General features: G+C 46.3%; 5 protein-coding genes across 5 annotated transcripts; 3 read left to right on the top strand and 2 right to left on the bottom strand.

Moving 5' to 3' along the window:
* Positions 1–712: 712 nt before the first annotated feature.
* N7508_009917 (bZIP transcription factor) lies at positions 713–3,051 on the top strand (the record flags this gene model as incomplete). Its single annotated transcript, XM_058467977.1, has 5 exons — positions 713–915; positions 968–1,422; positions 1,509–1,793; positions 2,192–2,319; positions 2,461–3,051. 5 exons carry the CDS (start codon positions 713–715, stop codon positions 3,049–3,051), a joined length of 1,662 nt encoding a protein of 553 aa, XP_058315823.1.
* A 2,786-nt stretch (positions 3,052–5,837) lies between these two features.
* N7508_009916 (YoaK family protein) lies at positions 5,838–6,575 on the top strand (the record flags this gene model as incomplete). Its single annotated transcript, XM_058467976.1, has 1 exon — positions 5,838–6,575. One exon carries the CDS (start codon positions 5,838–5,840, stop codon positions 6,573–6,575), a length of 738 nt encoding a protein of 245 aa, XP_058315822.1.
* Positions 6,576–7,294: 719 nt separating this feature from the next.
* On the bottom strand, positions 7,295–8,194 carry N7508_009915 (MBL fold metallo-hydrolase; the record flags this gene model as incomplete). The annotated part of the gene is made up of 1 exon (XM_058467975.1): positions 7,295–8,194. One exon carries the CDS (start codon positions 8,192–8,194, stop codon positions 7,295–7,297), a length of 900 nt encoding a protein of 299 aa, XP_058315821.1.
* A 425-nt stretch (positions 8,195–8,619) lies between these two features.
* Positions 8,620–9,306, bottom strand: N7508_009914 (sulfurtransferase; the record flags this gene model as incomplete). Its single annotated transcript, XM_058467974.1, has 1 exon — positions 8,620–9,306. The coding sequence occupies one exon, from the start codon at positions 9,304–9,306 to the stop codon at positions 8,620–8,622; it is 687 nt and encodes a 228-aa protein (XP_058315820.1).
* Positions 9,307–11,046: 1,740 nt separating this feature from the next.
* Positions 11,047–11,828, top strand: N7508_009913 (C4-dicarboxylate transporter/malic acid transport protein; the record flags this gene model as incomplete). The annotated part of the gene is made up of 2 exons (XM_058467973.1): positions 11,047–11,628; positions 11,682–11,828. The coding sequence occupies 2 exons, from the start codon at positions 11,047–11,049 to the stop codon at positions 11,826–11,828; spliced, it is 729 nt and encodes a 242-aa protein (XP_058315819.1).
* Between the last annotated feature and the right edge of the window lie 1,487 nt (positions 11,829–13,315).

Below are 13,315 nucleotides of genomic sequence, written 5' to 3'. Positions count from 1 at the left end.
TGTGCAAGTTGAGGGGGCTGAGGGCTGATGTGATTGATATTGGGGGTGTTGCATTTTCATGTGGGACGTTGATGTGTACTATTTTATTTAGATGTGTCGATTGGATGTGTTTATTTATTTGCCGAGTTGTGTGTTTTACAGCCTTCAGTGTTGGACCCCAATGTTGAATTTAATGCAATGCATATGAGGGCAGTACAATCGATGTAGGGGCCAATACTAAGTCTAAGTATAGGGGCACACCTTGGGGGCCTGGGGGGCTTAGGGGGCCTCGCCTATAGATAGAACAGGGGCTGTACTGTGTATGACTACGTATACGGATAGTAAGGAGATGGCGAATGTTTCAGGCGAGACACGTTGATTGGTCGGAACGCATCTGGAACCATGGAATGCAGGGGCGCAGGGGGGAAATGCGTAATTTACAGGGTACCTAGTGGCGCATACAATACACTATGATAGGGGAAGTACTCCTTTGTTCCCCCCCCTTCAGACCACGCTGGCCTCTACTTAAATCCGCCCATCTGCCACTTCTGCAAACAGACAGTTGTCCTCTCCATTATCTCTCTTCTTGCTGACTCACCCTCTGACTCAATTTCCCCGGAGTCTGGATCTCCGGTGCCGTGATGACAGCGTGGCCTTGACAGGTTAATTTTCATTCCCCTCAAGTGCTTTCATCAGTACACAACCTCGCATCCGGCACCGGTTATCCATTATCATGGCCGATACTATCAACCCGTTGGACACATTGCCAACATCTCCTGATCCCGAAATGTACACAATCTCCCCCGCTGATACATCACTGGACTCACCTGAGCCGGAAGATGACATCAAGGAGGAAGAGGACGAGAAGAAGCCAGCTAAGAAGAGAAAGTCTTGGGGACAAGAACTGCCAACCCCAAAGACAAACCTACCTCCTCGGTATGTACGCCACTTGACTTGGCTACTCGCGAACCCTCACTAACAGAACTAGCAAACGGGCCAAAACAGATGATGAGAAAGAGCAGCGTCGGATAGAACGGGTCCTTCGGAACCGCGCTGCCGCTCAAACATCCCGCGAACGCAAGAGACTGGAGATGGAGAAGCTCGAGACCGAGAAGATCCGCATGGAACAACAAAATCAGTTCCTCATCCAGCGCCTATCACAGATGGAGACCGAGAACAACCGCCTCAGTCAACAGGTGGCTCAACTCTCCGCCGAGGTCCGCGGATCTCGCAGCGCCACTCCCAAAGCCAGCTCTCCCGCCATCGAATCTCCCACTCTCACGCCAACCCTCTTCAAGCAGGAAGGCGACGAACTCCCCATGGAACGAATCCCATTCCCCACCCCCTCTGTGACCGACTACTCCCCCACCCTCAAGCCTTCCACTCTGGCTGAAGCCTCCGACGCGACACAACATCCTGCAGCGGTGTTGTGTGACCTGCAGTGTCCGTCGGTGGCCTCGAAGGAGCTGGAAGCGCCCTCCCTCTCTTCGACCTTTCCGAAGAACCTACAACTGCAAATGACGTTGCAGCTCCTCTGTCTGACGATGACTTCCGTCGCCTGTTCAACGGTGATTCACCCGCTGAGCCAAATCCTTCTTTCCCTGAAGACGGGTTTGCCTTTGACGTTCTCGACGGCGGAGATCTATCAGCATTTCCCTTTGATTCTATGGTTGATTTCGACCCCGAGTCTGTCGTCCTCGAAGGCGTCCAGTCGTCCGGTGTTTCGGATGAGACTGCTCACCAGACTACTTGCTTGCAGCCCAGCCTTGGCGCGTCCACTTCGCGATGCGACGGGCAGAGCATTGCAGCTAGCGGTTAGTGAGCATTTCTCCCAAACCTGGTCGGCCGGCGCCCCGGAGGCACGATCGAGTTGGGAGTTGTTGTTGACCATGGCGTGGGCAATTGATAGTCTCAGTCTGTCGCAACAGGGTAGTTTGAAATCCGGTCGGCGACGTATTAACGGAAAGCATCGAGGTTCACGGAGTTCCAGGAGTTCTCGCAGATCACTGCTGAGTAAACACTGAGGTTTTTTTTTTGGCTGTATACTAGTTTAGCAATTTGACTGGCTCATTGCTCTTCACTTAATGTGATTACTGTAGACAATCTGTAAAAGTAGATGCTGCCTACCACGTAATCTTGACTTAAAAGTAGTAGCCTTCCGAGTCTTATCGACGAAATGAACCAACGCTAAAAATGCACCGAATGCGGTAAGTGACGTTTGCCACGCGCCATCTCCAACCTCTATCTCCAACTTGTCTCTCTCTCTTGCACATTACACCAAACACAACCGCCATCATGGTTCGCAAAGACCCCATCTTCGAAGCCCGCACAAATGTCAAGGTAAGCAACTCATCCCACCTGGCCACTCCAGTCTCCCACCTGAACGCCCACTCCCCGCACTCCCCCTCTACCCAACATGAACATACACAAACAACCACAACAGAATAAACCAAACCAAACAAATACTGACATATGTACTAGCTCCACTCGAACCGCCTAAAAAAGGAAGCCGTCCGCGCCGAATCAACCTACAAATCCGAAAAAGCAAAAGCAGACAAAGCAATGAAAAACCATGAATTCCAAATCGCCCGCATCCACGCCGCCAGCGCAATCCGCGAAAAGCGCCGGCAGGTAACACTCAAATCAGAAGCCGCCCGCGCAGACGTAATAATCAACGAACTCAAAGCTGCCCAAAGCACGCGCGACACATCCCGCACGCTGGCGCTTGCATCGCGAGGCCTGGACGCTGCGTCGCGGAGTGTTAATCTTGAACAACTGGTCGGCCATGCGAATAATTTCTTGGCCCGCAGTGAGGATTTCAAAATTGCTTCTTCGGCGATCGAGGATGTTGCGCAGGGTGTTAGTATGCAGGAGTATGGGGCCGAGGGAGAAACCGAGGTTGATCGGCTTATGGAGCAGCTTGCTGATGATGCTGGTGTTGATATGAGGAGGAATCTTGAGGAGAGTTCGGCGCCTAAGGAGGAGGTTAAGGTGCCGGAGAGGACTGGAGTTGATGCTGAGGCGGAGGATGGGCTTGGGGCTAGGTTGAGGGCTTTGAGGGCTGCTAATTAGGGGGGTTGTGATTCAGTTGGTGTGTGTTGATCTTTGGTTTTTGTGTCTTTTGTCTTCCGGGATATCCGTAGATGGCACTACGAAGTTATGGCTGTTTTTATGCTTGTGTCTGTCTGGGCTGGATGTGTTGTTCATTTTTCAATTTTCATTCCTTTTATCTCATCTTGTTCTTCTTCCAGTCCTACTATTTCATATTAAGCGTTGAATATATGTACACCTGAATCTATACCTTTTCGTATGATATTCTAAACCGGACATCCCAGTATACGAAGCGTCAAGGATGTTATCTCTCTTGGCTATCACCATTTACCTCTGGACACTAATCTCAATCTCAAAAAGGTAACTACATATATATACACACATGTCTTAAAAACTTCTATAAGAAAACACTCTATATTAAGTAGAAAAATAGAGAAAAAAGAAAAAAAAAACATACAACAGTAAGGATTCGCTAGTGGTCACCCACCTAACTACTAACTTACCGGCGTGTGGCTTAAGTACGGCTGAGCGGACGGGAAGCCCTGTTCTCCACACCCTGTGGTCGTATGTACTTGATTAAGTGTTGAAGAGGACTATGTTGAGCGAGATGAGTAGTGAATATACGACGCGCAACTCCGGTGTGGAAAAGTGAGTACGCTATAGACGGGGTGATAATCGAGACAAGAGTCACTTCAACCGCGGGACTACTAATAAATCCCCTTCTCTTGAACATGAACCGAATATGATCGATTCAGGCATTGTTGCGTAGCTGCCTGTGCGCCTATGTTGTTAGGCAAGACACGACTGTATTCCTAGCTTCCTTTGTCTCTAGTTTAAAGGCTTTGTAAGTTCGAAAATATTTACTCCCTGATGTTTGAGTGTCCCAGGTAGGGATGTATTCAAACTTGCTGAGGGCAGCTTTGATTGCTTCTCCAATTCTAATTAGCTTAGACTTAAGGCTGATTGATCTTAGTGCCAAGCTTGGTCTTGTCGACTATTACCTAGATCATTCCTTCCAAATTCCAAACAAAATCGAGGCAAATGTTCTGAGCTCCGAAATTCTGAGCATAAGATCAGGTAGTTTAGCCTGAAAGCCAGTACTGGGATTTAATCAAAAGCAATAGCCTTGGCCTGTCTGATTCGCGGTCTGCAAGAATAGTCACTAGTTCAGCTAGGGTATCTGTCTGGTTACCAGCGGTAGTGCAGCCATTGGGATGCGACATAAAGCCAATCGAGATTCGTACGGACAGTAAAAATGCTATCATGATTATGGAGCAAGACAAATAGCACGAGTCGACTGAATCTGAATAGCTAGACATAAGGTACTATTTAGTCAACTTGCGATATTTGCCCTGTTGCATAAGAATAGCATTGTCATTGTTTGTACGGAACCCGATTGGCAGCTCTATATCGCATCTCAATTGCTTCATCACCTGTGGCAGCCAAAGAGTACCTAATGTCAAAGTTGTGACAGGCTTGACCATATTCCTCTTTTCGGGTTCGAGGATAATTATAGCAGTGGCGATAGTGTTCCCTCCTGATACAGATAGGTAATGATCCCTTTCTATCTACGAGAGAAGTGATTGTCTTGATAGGGAGAGAGAGGAAGAAGGATGAGACGGTCGAGGTTGGCTTAAAAAGAGGACGTAGAGACGATCAACGATGCCTTGGAACATGGATTGTCTATGAGAAAAAGGCAGACTAAATAGGGCCTGACAGGCGACTAGCAAATAGCAGGCAAACAAGCAAGCAATAGTCTGAAAGCCTAGACGCATTTCTAACAAGTTTGTCATGTTTATAGGCTAGTCAAGTGAAAAAGATAAAAAATACTTCATTTAATTGAAAGAGAGCAAATTCAGCTCCTTGAGATAATGAGTTTTGCGAAACTAAGGCAAACGCATACTGATTGCTTGACATTTGCAATATCCAGCATCGAACACTGTAAAACAGCAGTGCTCGTCATGGTGTTGACTTTGGCCCAAAGAGAAAACTTGACACTAATACAAACAATCATGCCCAGTCGAGTATCGGGTCATGATTCGAAATTATAGTCCTTGGTTTGTTCTTCCCCTTTTACTTGACTTGAGCCCTGCATTGGAGTCTACATCCTACACCGATTGTTCTTTGCTTTTCTTTCTTTTAGTCCGAGGTTATTGACATAAATCAATCAGTTGTTCCTAATGAGTATCAACTTAAACCTTAGGTTCAGGTACTTTTTAACCTTTTCGCACTTTATTTTGGGCTGTATGATGGCCTACCTCTTATGCTTTTGTGATAGGATCTCTGGATATTGAGCTAACATAGGCTTGAGAGGGTTATTATCCCCCATGGAGGCAAAATTTCCCCTGAAATCCTTTTCTGAAGTCAAATCTGTTGTCTTCGGATCCTTCCAGTAGAGAATTTCATCGTTGTTATCTGCGCTTGATCGGGGAAGAAATGTTTTGGTCCCCGAGTCTTCGGTGTTCCAAATCTATCCTCAGGATAAATTGACTCAGGTGGGACCTGATTAGAAGGTTTTTAGCGCGATACAATCTCTCGTCCACTAAAAATACTACTCCGTAACTTAGGACCAACGGAGTCGGAGTAGAAAGACTTGTTCTCTTTCGTTGCTGCCGAGAGTCATTCAGTAGGCATAGTTCCACAAAAAGACAACAATCAGTGTGCCGTTTCGCTGATGCCTATCATCCCCGGCAAACAAATGCAAATTTCAGGTAACTATTTGTGTATATGCTCCCCATTAAAACCAATCACTCACTAAGCGTATCCAAATTCTAGTGCGCAACCACTCTGGGCTTCCGACGTCAACTATGGCACAGTCCCCGGAAGAACCGTCAAGATTATGGTCATACCTGACGGAAGATCTGAGGGAGGATTTAATGCTTGAAAGCGAGTTATTACTCTTGTCATTTGCAACTGGCATCCAAGATGCTGCTTCTTGGGTGGATTATGGCTGTTTCGCATCGAACCAAACCGGAAACACGCTTTTCCTGGCTATCGGGGCTGCAGGATTTGGAGGTAACTCCAATAGTTTGCCCAACATCGGGATGAGCCTTGGTGCATTTCTTGCGGGTGGCTTGATCATAGGCCAAATTGGTCATTATTTTGGCGCTCGGAAGAGGCTATGGCTGTTCATAAGCAGTCTTCTTCAAACAGCCATGGTTTACACTGCTGCTGCAATACAGTACCAGGTCATTGTTTCAAGAGAGGGACCGGCAGCTCTAGTGGTTCTTTTTCTGTTAGCATTCTCGTCGGGAGCCCAGGTTGCGCTGGGTCGATCGTTGAAAATTACGGACATTACTACAGCAATGGCTACTGCAGCCTACATAGATGTCATGGCAGATTCCAATTTGCTAAAGCTCAAGAACCGCCAGCGCAACCGACGGGTTGGGTTCCTTCTTATGTTGACAGCAGGATGCTTTGCTGGAGCTTTCATGGAGCGTGCTGTCAACTCTACATTTTCCATCGTCATGTGTGCAGTTGGCAAAACGCTGGTCACTTTTGCCTTTCTGTTCAACGAACCTATCAAAGAGAAGAGCGAAATGTGATCAACTGCATTGATTATTAACTGATTACGAAAATAATCGGCGTCCAATTTCTCGCTCTAGCATCCTGCAACGCAATAGTCGGATTTCTCCTTTATTTTGGTAAGAATTCAATCTACCCTCTACAACCAGCCACCCCGCAGAATTTTGAATAAATCGACCAGAAGTGTGAAAAGGCGTCCAAATCTGAAAGTAGAGCGAAAAACCTGCAAACTGACTGGGCGTCCGGGAGTGATGAAGTCGGCGACTAGAAGTGGGTCTCGGGGAGCGAGCTCTGATGTCTCATCCCGTGCATTAGTTATTATCAGTATTACGAGCGAGCCTGCTCTCTGGCCTGATTAGAAAAGGAAGCGAAGTTAACTGAGTGATCTTATGCTAGCTTCTCTGGCCAGATTAGAGAAGAAATCATGTCTGATGCCGCTTGATTCCTGATCTGCAACAGCCATAGATCACACCAATAAGAACGTAAACCCGACTATCTCTCTTCTGATTCAAAACCTGTGTAGAGTGGATGAATCAGAGACATAAATGGTTCCCGTATGCTACTAGTCAAGTATCCAACGATGACCGTCTATTTGGTGATTCTTCCTAGGCAGAGAAAAGGTGAACTATATGAGAAATCTCATTTTGCATTAATGGAAATTAACCTACACCAAGAGAAAAAAACCAATTCGATTGAACAAATTGAAAAGAGCGGAGCTTGTTGACAGCCAAAGAAAGCATTAGACTTCAGTAAGCAGCGAGGGAATTTCTACTGGTGTCAAGAAGAATGACGTTTGGGAGTTGCCTGGCCCACGCGGTAGTCGTCCTCCACGAATGTTGACCTGAAGTGCCTGGTGTAGAAGTCTTGGGTTCTTCAACACTGAATCGCGAGCTCGACGCCAAGCGACAAATTCCTCCTGCTTCGTGCCCCCTTTGACGTGCTTATTCCTCTCACGTTGTTCCGCAACGGTCACATAAGGCATGGGGTCCCGTCCTGAGTCCTCCGGGGGATAGTCGTGCCCCGTATACAGGTTGTAATGGGATGGCATGCATAGCAGCTTATGCATAGACTGGAACAAGGCGTTCGGGTCCCCCTTTGGAAAATCGCACCTTGCACTGCCGACGTCGGGATTGAATATTGAATCGCCGGTGAAAATATTGCTACCGATCAGGAACCCACTGTGGTCAGGGGTGTGACCGGGCAAATGAAGAACTTGAGCAGTCAAATTCCCAATACTGAAGATCTCATCATCTTGAAATAGATGATCGAAAGCACCGTCCAAGTCTGTCTTGGGTACGTTGTATATCGCGGCGAAGAAATCTTGGACCTGTTTGATTCGGTAGCCGGTACAGATGGGAACCTTGCATTGCTGGAGTACCAACAACCTCCGCTGAAGATAATAGGCAGCAGTCAGGTGGTCTGCATGAGCATGTGTCTCGAGGAGTCGGACGACTGTGTAGTTGTGAGATGAAACCACATCCAAAAGTGAATCAGCAGAGGAGGTCATGATCTTGGGCTGTGTTGGCTCCAGATTGAGCACCGGATCTATAATAACAGCATTGCGTGAATTGGGACACGCAACGATGTATTGCCAGGTGCCAGTCTCTTTATCTATAATGCTGTGTATGATTGGTTCCATACTGGCGCAGAAAGTGTGAAGGTAGGCCCAAAAGGAGAGGAAAAAGTATGAGTTCACAGAAATGCGTCTGTTGAGCGTTCACGAAACTTTCATATATGAGACGAAAGCATGTGCCCCCTTGTCTCTGAAGCGGTCACCACCAACTTGTTCGGGAACCGTTCGGCGACTAGTAATGGCCCACCCAAACGTGGCCCAGCATGGATGCCTCTAGTCCCCGAAGCACCCGGGACTGGGTGTGTGGATCATGATTATCAACATACAACATGGCTCGTTAGTCTGTTTACAGTCCTATCAAGTATTGAACTAGTGCTTTACAAAATCCTCAAAATAAGGATGCCATTTCATGCATTATTTGTGTTTTTCGAAATGTGACTCAGATAAGCCATCAGATCATATTTTGCAAAGGAGACAACTTCAGTAGATTCTCAGTCAATAACAATGAGGCCATCCGCATCCACTCTGTCTTGCCATTCCATCCAGCTTCCATCATATAGCCTCCTTTCCATTCGGAAGCCACTCACGCCTAACGCTAAGTCGAGTGCTGCAGCAGTAACACCGGAGTTACATGTCAACACAGCCGGCAGATTTTCCTGCACGCCGGCATTGGTGAACATGGTCTTTAGCTCCGTCGCTGGCAGGAGAAGCTTATCCGAGCTCAAAATGGAAGCCAATGGAATGTTCAATGCGGTTGGCATATGTCCATCCTGAGAAAATTTATCAGGGATCCGGACATCTATAATCTGATATTTCTCCTTGGCTGTGAGAAGGTCACGTAGTTCGGTGAACGAGATGACTTTCCGTGGATCAGGGAGTGGCTGAGGATACTTGACCTGAGGGACAGATTCAGAATTAATGGAAAATTTCCCAGTAGAAATTGGAAATCCCGCGTCCACATAACCCGGAAAATTGTTCAACACATGAATCCTCTGGTGGCGGAAATGAAGGCAAGTCCATGCAACTCGTGGAGAAAAATAGAGACCTGTCTCATACGTATCGTAAACAACGAGTATGTCTTCCATGTGAATGCCGAGTTTTATCATAGATTCTGCGAAGATATCTGCGTTAGGCAGCGTCAATGGGTAGCTGGACCCGGTATCACTGATCTGATCCATGTTGAAGAACCTTGATATTTAGGTTACTAAACGCAGCTCCCAATGTTGCTTTAGGGGCCAAATAACCAACTTTGAGTTTGGAATGTGTCGAGCTTCAAAGTAGGGAAGGGAAGATTCCCTTCCAGCTGCAATAGGTATAATACGGGGGCATCCTCGGGAAGTCGATAGAGCATGGTTCAATTCGGCTGGAGAAATGAATAGTGATTTGAAGGGGCGAGAACATGCCATGGTGAGAAAGATGAGATGCCGGTAGAGTAGCAGAACTTCGGGTCATGTTCATTGCAATAGGTAAATTACTTGATGTAGGAAAATAAGTATGTGGTGTATCTCGATCTCGTGGCTTTGTGGTTGTAAACGTATTCTGTTCCCCGATCTCGTGGTCCCCGAAATATGGAAGCATTGTAGTTCCTTACTGCCAATCACGGGTTTTCGGAACACAAGATAGCTAAGTCAGCTTCGTAAAATTTATGTTTTGTTCTTTAAAATCATTGCAAACGTATGAATCAAAACACTAGTTCAACCGACTATGAACTATGACATCATTGATATTCGCCACGAATGACTGGGCCAGCGACACTTCAAATGTCGTTTGCGTAGTAGAACACCATTCAGGAAGTGTTTCATTGTCAACATTAACCGCTCCCATGAACTCCTTGCATTACAAATCGTCCATTAAAATCAAAGGTTCTAAAGAAAACTAGTCGCCGACGTACTTGTAAAGACCATCGACTCGGCGACCAGAGCCCATGAGTCAACCTACAAAGCCCGTTAGCAATAAAATATTATAGTTCTGCGCCCACTCGAATCACATGCAGGGCTCATGCCAAGATAGAAATCTCAGGTCCAGTAGGCTGCTTATTCTGCATTGTGATGACTCAGGTTGCTAGTCCCGTGGATACTGTCACCGGCTCTACCACTACAATACGTCGGGCAGGCATCCCTTCTCCTTTTCTTTCTTCTTACAAAGAATCTTGCCTGAGATATCAATTCCTCCTATAATGGATCCTTCTGTAAGCTGTGAAAATTGCCACCAAGCTCAAGATTGCCCCGATCATGGTGGCAGAGAAGATACCGATCATGATATTGAAGTGATGATTCACGCCAAAAATCAGAAAGGGTTAAGACGGGTCATAGTCAACTTCACTCCATCGTGCGTTTTATACTTCTTCTGTTCGGGCATTACTAACTTATCATAGATGGGTAAGAAAAGCTCTGTCATTATTATAAACGCATCCTGACTATTTCCAGTTCAGCGCTACTATGGGAACGGGCATCGTTTCAATTCTTCTTCATAACCTTCCTTACAACGGCACTTGGCTTTATTGGATCTCCGTGGTTATTTTCGCTCTTAATGTTTTTCTTTTCACTCTATTCAGCCTTATCTCTCTGGCGCGATATACGCTATTCCCGGGCATTTGGACGGTAATGTTGAATCATCCTACGCAGTCGTTATTTCTCGGTATGCATCACTCTTATTGGCATGATCCACCAGTTTTGACTAAATCTTTGAAAGGCACCTTTCCCATGGGCCTGGCAACGATCATTAATATGGTCTGCTTTGTGTGTGTTCCTGCCTGGGGGAAAGGGGCTGCTACGTTAGCATGGACACTTTGGTGGATTGATGCCGTTATCGCCCTTGCAAATAATGTGTATTTGCCTTTTGTCATGTAAGAATCGCCGATCTTCCAGCCTCTCTTCCCATTTTGGAAGTTCCAGGACATGCTAACGCCGACTCGTAGAATGTCTCGTCATTCGAATCAACTTTCGGGAATGACTGCGGCCTGGTTACTCCCTGTTGTGCCGACTGTTGTTGCTGCTGCCTCAGGTGGAATAGTGGCCTCAGTGTTAGAAAATGAGCAACACGCACTCTGGACTATCATAATCAGTTATATACTGTGGGGAACTGGAGTTCCTCTAGCAATGATGGTACTCGTTATGTACTTTCATCGCCTGACGATACACAAGATCCCTCCCCGTGAAGTCATTGTGTCTGTTTTTCTTCCCCTGGGACCCTTAGGTCAAGGTGCATTTGGTATTATGCAACTTGGAAAAGAAGCCGTCAGGGTTTTCCCTGTCACACAGAGCTTACCCTCGCAAATTTCAGCTGGCCCTATTCTCTATATCTTAGGCTTCATAGTCGGTCTTATAATGTGGGGATTTGGGCTTGTCTGGCTTTTCTTCGCAATCGCCTCTATTACTCGTTCAAAATTCCCATTTAATATGGGTTGGTGGGGGTTTACTTTCCCACTTGGGGTATTTACTGTCGCAACAACCACGATTGCGAGCGAGCTGCCTTCATTATTCTTCAAGGTTTTGGGTACAGTGAGTTATCTATTGATTTGTGGTGTATGATAGTTGGTGGCTGACATGAATAGATCTTCTCTGTGGTAGTCGTTCTACTTTGGATTGTTGTTATGTCCGGCACGCTTATTCAAACCTGGCGACGGAAGATATTTGTTGCACCATGTCTGAAGGAATGGGAGAGGACGGAAGTTGAACGGCGTAGGAGAAGAAATGTTTGATTTGTCTTGGTCAAGATTATTGTTTGCATGTTCTGGCTATGTCATGGCATTTATCGCATTCTTGCTTGGACTGCATCTATCCAGGTAATCAACCCAGTAGACATCAAATTCTGCTGGGCAACACAGCGGACGTATCTTACTGATGTATCTGAACTATAGCATAGCCTGATTCTATCTCACCTCTCAAGGAAACAATACGCAAGTCAGGTATTTGCTCACGGCACCTGTTGCGGAATATTAATACTGTACTTATCTACTAAAGTGTTTAGCAATATATATATCAATAGAAAATATCAATCAAGGATTAAAATTTCAAGCATGCTGGATCACCCATGCTGCTGGAGTCTGCAAAATATTTCTTATATTGATATGCGGGCTAACTCTAGTTGGGTAGGTTCTTGGGTCTGCTTAGTGCGAGCACTAAGCTATTAATGGTTAGTGGTATCTCCCAATGCTACTACCCTCCTTCATGAATACCACTCTCCTTATTTCTCGACCCAAATTGAAGAATGAACACAAGGACCATGAGAGCACCAGAAGACATACCGTATATATGGGACCTTGTCTTTCAGGTAAGATTCGAGTGATTACATGTACCATAAACATCCATCCTGAAAGCATACATACAGGTGTCCACTCGAAGGGAGCTTAAAAACTTGTGCGAGGTGTGCAAGTTGTTCAACGAACTCGCCACTCCACTTTTGTACCGATCGGTCACACTACGCAAGTCAGAGACTACCGGCGAGAACTGGGATGTGTTGCCTAGCGATGTTGATGACCCAGCCAAAGCGAAAGATCTGTCATACAGCCTCTTTAACCGACTCCTTCACGACGAGAATATAAGAACTCAGGTGCGCGAATTGAGGCTCGCAAGAATACACGATAGAGCAGAAATGGCGACTGTCCGCCGAAAACTCGAGCATTCCAGCCATTCGTTGACTAGCTTAGTGAAGCAAATGCCTAATATTCGCGATATCTAGTAAGGCCTCCTGCTATGTTCCATGAAGCTACTGTGCAGAGCCTTATGCACTTACCTGGGGACATATACTAAAAAAAGAAGATAGCTTTCACGGCAAGTTTCCTTTGACGGAGAGATTTTTGATTTCATTGAATGAACACAAGGGATCACCGAGGCTCCATCTGCTCGATTATTATCATGAGAGGCAAACCAGCGCCCCGATACTGGCTGTACAGACACTGCATATCTACGTCCCTACTAATGCATCCTATTATGAAGAGGGACCAGTGGAGCATGCTTCAGTGCTTCGAGATATGTTTGCTGCATATCCAAATATTGAAGATTTATGCCTCTCGGTCAGTCGATATAGAAGAGGGTGGTGCGGGACGCACCGCCCGTCCTCCTTTCGTAGAAAGATTTTGGAATACGTCTCCCCGGAAAGAAGTTGCAACCAATTTGAGCCGAGTCTTTCCTTGAACGGCTATCTGATTGGACCCGAAGCCTCCTTTTGGCGAGAGCAGTTTTCATG

The sequence above is a fragment of the Penicillium antarcticum genome, assembly GCF_028974205.1.
Source record: "Penicillium antarcticum strain IBT 31339 chromosome Unknown utg000009l_segment0_segment0, whole genome shotgun sequence".
NCBI classification, from domain to species: Eukaryota; Fungi; Ascomycota; class Eurotiomycetes; order Eurotiales; family Aspergillaceae; genus Penicillium; species Penicillium antarcticum.
Note: the sequence above shows the minus strand (reverse complement) of the source record. Positions and strands in the feature narration are given on the sequence as shown.